This window comes from Morone saxatilis, unplaced genomic scaffold (assembly GCF_004916995.1).
Source record: "Morone saxatilis isolate NCDOM2014 unplaced genomic scaffold, NCSU_SB_2.0 Contig5, whole genome shotgun sequence".
Classification (NCBI taxonomy): domain Eukaryota; kingdom Metazoa; phylum Chordata; class Actinopteri; family Moronidae; genus Morone; species Morone saxatilis.
Genome location: NW_023340095.1, coordinates 25891039 through 25895749, shown reverse-complemented (window position 1 = coordinate 25895749; position 4711 = coordinate 25891039). Strand labels below are relative to the sequence as shown.

Sequence of the window (4711 nt, the reverse complement as noted above, 5' to 3'; positions counted from 1 at the left end):
ATATTTGAGACACACACACACACAGACAGACAGAGATTTCTTGCTTTTATAGAGAGATAATATTAATTTGATGTCCGGCTATTTCCCCTGGCATTACAGAGGCATTTGTCATTTATAATACACAAGACAGATAAGACTGAGTATAAAACCAGTAGTTTGGGACCCAGAGCAAAAGAGAAAATGGGAAAGAAAGAGAGAGAAACACAAAAACAAACCAACAGACAAACGACAAAACAAAAAGGACAAATCGTGCAATGTCCCCCCTAAAGTGCCCACCCCGTATATGCCCCCATTCCCACATAGCTTACATTAGTTGAAAAATACAGTAATGGATGTCTGATGCTTGCTCGTTTAAAACCGACGAGCTGCCAGAGCCAGTGTTCATGCAATCGGTTTAACATGTAGTGTTATCTGCTCCTAACGTTGTATTTTTAAATACCCTGAATATTATAGTAAACCAAGATTGAGTGGGAGAGCAACTTGAGTAGAGCATCGCAACCGCAAGCTTCAAAGTGGTCATATTCAGTGACATAACAGCGCACCTGTGGCCCACACAGCCGTGCTGTAGTTAGTTAGACTGTAAATTATGAAGTGGCAGTGCATAGTCCCAAGCCTATAATGACATTAAGCATGAAACAAAACAAAACCAAAAAGAGGTAAAATGGTTAGGACCACTACTGTTGTTATAACGAAACGAAATGAACATAACTTTCACAGCAGTCCGTAACAGTATGATAACATATTGTGACTAATACGCTAACCAGAATAGCATCACCTGAGTGTCATTATAGCCTTGGGACTGAGTGTATTTTTACTGCATAAGTGCAATAGTGAACATAGTAAACATTAAACCTGCTTTACATCAGCATCTTAGCAGTCATTGTGAGCATGTTAAGTACAACCGTATAGCCTCACAACGCTGCTAGCAGACTCACTTGAGACTTGTGTAATGTTTCAAAATAGAAGTGAAAACTGTAGAAATTGTTTATAAATTTTAATGTTTGTCACCAATGTGAGTTTTCTGTATTTAATCAGCAGCTTACCTCTCTGTTTCAGAATTTCAGCCTTGTAATTATCCTCTCCGACCAACTGGTCCAGCTTGAATTTGATCCAGCAGCCCTTAGTGTCTTTCTGCTGGCACTGCTTGCCTGGTATGGTGAACTGGTCTACCATCTCATGATATATACTCTCTTGGCAAGCCACACTGCAGTTTTTTTCAAAGGGACCTGAGTTAAAGCCAAGGCATTCAATGCAGTTTCTGGAAAAAAAATAACAACAATTAAAACTTGGTGAGTTGTGTATCAACTTTTTGTAATTTGATGAAGCAAACAATAACAATTTGGAAAAAATTAAAATTAAAATATGACATAAAAGTTTAGACTAATTACAATTTGGTCTGGCAAGGGTCTGGGCAGCCGAGGCATGTCTGGCATCGTGGACGCTGGTATCCCTCCTTACACTCACAGCGGTTACACTTGCATGACCCTCTGCCGAAGCACACGGTGTCGTTCAGGGTACGACAGGCCTCCTCTGACACCTTGCACTGACAGGCTGAACCCTCGTAGCCTTTATTGCATTCACATTTGCCACAGTTACACTTACCGTTTCCTACAAGTTGTGAGGAATGGAGAGGAGAGTTAGAGTGGTGACATACTTGCTTTTAACTACATGTGCATGCTACGCCTCATAGCTGGCATTCCCTCTGAGGGGCTGTTGTTTGTAACCTCAGGAATTATTGCCAAATATCTGCATTGTGCAACCAAGCCCATGAATAGTACGGGCAGAAGAATCTGAAAAACACACGAAAATTACAGAAAGCTATGAAGAGAATCTAAAGAGGGATGTGCAGTTAAGGACCAGTGTGTGTGATTTATGGCATCTAGCAGATTGCAACTAACTAAACACTGCTCATGTCAGTAAAAAATCTGTTGCTATTCACTAATACACATCTAACAGAGCTATCTTTGGTACAAACATGCTCACCTTGATCACTGCTCTCTATCAAAGTGACTTAAACAACATAAGCACAGTGATTGTACACTAAATGTCTCTTACTCTGATATGAGACGAGGTGAATCATAACATAACATAACCTTGCGAGGTAGCTGACTCACAAAAATCAAAAGATCAGGCAAGAAACCATCTTGCCAGGCATCAAGCTATGCTTTGGTGGCCACCACAGTGTTACCTGTATGGCCTTAGGGTGTGAAATGCTCAACCCCTGTCTAGTCAGAGACATTTTTGCATTTTCAATCCACAATCAAACATAAAGGTAAGAACTCCCTCCCTACTACCTTGTTAGATAGCAGTCTGAAAGACATCTAGCTTGCAAACATGAATATAAACAGGAGTCTCAAAGTCAAATTTTCTTGGGGCCACTGCTGGTATTGTCATCTCATACGAGGGCTACTTCAACGTTGAAGTACTGCAAGAAAGTGCAATATTCTGAAAATATTTGCATTACTAACAACATACCACAAATAGTAGTTTCTATACATTTATATATCACCATTTTATAACATTGCTGTTCCCAGCCAAACAACAAATGAAGCAAAACCTGCTCTCATATTATCAGCCATGTGCATTTGCCATTATTTTGCACCACACTAAATACAGTTTTGAAATAGATTTTTTTTTAAAATTTTAATTGTGTATAAAGAGGCAGTTTAAATTGATATGAAACAACTAGAAAATAATAATCCTGTGGACCGGATTACATTATATCTTTGGAAGTGACTGCACTTTGAGACCCATGATGTAAACAAAGCATGTTCCAAAATATAAAGAAAATGCCACCCAGTGCAAATGCATGATACAGATGATGTGTTTAAATTAGGAATACTGATACTGATAAACCATACTGGAAAAAGTCAATTCTTTGAAACTTTGAAAATGAGTGAAACTCTACCTCCACACAGTTTATTCCCGAACTTCTCACAGTGTTCATTGTCACACTCGCAGTAGTCACCATGGTAACTGCTTCCACTCTCTGTAGTGTGACACAGGCACCTGCCACACACACAATCTCCTCGACCCTCACACTCCATTGTGCCATTGTTCCTCTGACAGGATGCTCTCAGGGAACGCTCGTCTTTATCGCCAATGGAGCACTCGCAGAACTGACCGACGTAGCCTTCACTGCAGCTGAGTAAGTAGAAAGAGGAATTAAACCTATGATTAGCAGAGAAAACTATAAACTATAACCAAAACACAATAACATAATAACAGCTACCCTCTTTTTCACCCGCATCTATGATACATTTAATAATAAATATTTTCTTTGATCACTTTTGTGAGCTGAAACCCATTTTGTCCTCACCACTCTCAAGATTTCAGAACAAGACTTCTCCTTGAGCGAGACTTGATTGGACACACAGCGGATCAAGCGAAGGAACAGAAAATGTTTCCTTTCTTTGTAGGGTCGTGTTGTCAGACACTTCTAATAACAATCTGAGCTTGTCAATAGCAAAAACTAGTACTTTTAATAGACGTAATGTGACAGAGCGCAATTGCCCATTAGGATTATGTTGTTGTCGGTTTTGCAGCTACAGGACTCTCACTCAATAATGGACTAACTTCAAATTTGAATCATAATTGAATCAGAATCAAGATGCTTTACAAGGAATTAGATTTTTCATTGCTTTCCATGTATACACAGAAATGGATGTAACTTAATCTAAAAACAGTGACAACTGCACTACAACATCAAGGTATATTCTTCTTTGCTCCTGACAGAGGAAGTCATAATATAAGATTTTTTCAGAAAAACATAAATATAAGTAATTTTACATGTTTGAATTATTAAATGACACTGGCATTTTATGTGTTAAAGATAAACTCCTATGAAAATTCAGAATACATGTACTGTAATTTTTTAAGAAATCAATCAAACTTCCAGTATATGCCAGCTCACTCTCATTCTGTTGGAGGTGTAAACGCTTACCTGCAAATGCCACACTTGACTCTTCCCTTGCCCTTGCAGTGTGAGTGGATACTGCCATCAGGGTCTTTACATGCACAATCACAGTTTGTAGATAACGACACTGTCAATGTATCTTTAATACCAAGTGGTCTGATGGTGAAAGACTTGTCATTCATACATGACTCTGCCGTCACAGTGACATCAAAGGAAATCTGGAGAGGGCAGTTAGGGTGGGGCAGTCAGACAGAGGTCTAATACATTTTTTCAACATTTTTAACATATAAACTAAATGCCATGTAGAAGTCTTAAAACCATCCCCTTCATGTATCCCAGTATCTTCTGGGGTATAGTGCATGAGTAAAGGGTGCCAGTGCCATTACAATGGATCATTTGGTTTGTTTATAGACAGACTGAGCTTTGTCTGCATTGGCAGGAAGTCAAGCACATTCTCAGTTTGTGCTGACCTCTGCCAGGGTTGTGCCTTCTTAGTTATTCTGTCTTCTGTGAGAAAAATCTCACGGCACAGCCAAAGTGAAGAGAATACATGTCTGCTTGTAGCAGATGATGATATTGTGCAAGTTTCATCATCCGGTGACCTATAACATGCACTTGCATGGTTCTCAGTTGACTGTGAAATGACTTGGATGAGATTCAGTGACCCGAAGACTGAGGCCATGATACTCAGCCCAAACAGTGGATCAGTCCTTTGGGACCATTCTACCTTGGGAATTCAAGTGAAGGAGTTAAAATATGCTGGGGTAAGATAAACATCAGATAGATAGATAGATA

At 39.4% G+C, this 4711-nt stretch overlaps 1 protein-coding gene across 1 annotated transcript in view; it reads right to left on the bottom strand.

Moving 5' to 3' along the window:
• Positions 1-4711, bottom strand: part of itgb2 (integrin, beta 2) — a 25277-nt gene that overhangs the window by 4964 nt on the left and 15602 nt on the right. Inside the window, exons 11-14 of the mRNA XM_035676612.1 lie at positions 3944-4134; positions 2909-3144; positions 1389-1608; positions 1044-1258 (exon numbers count right to left, since the gene is read on the bottom strand). Of these exons, the coding sequence (XP_035532505.1) occupies positions 1044-1258; positions 1389-1608; positions 2909-3144; positions 3944-4134 (862 nt within the window). The remainder of the gene's footprint in view (positions 1-1043; positions 1259-1388; positions 1609-2908; positions 3145-3943; positions 4135-4711) is intronic.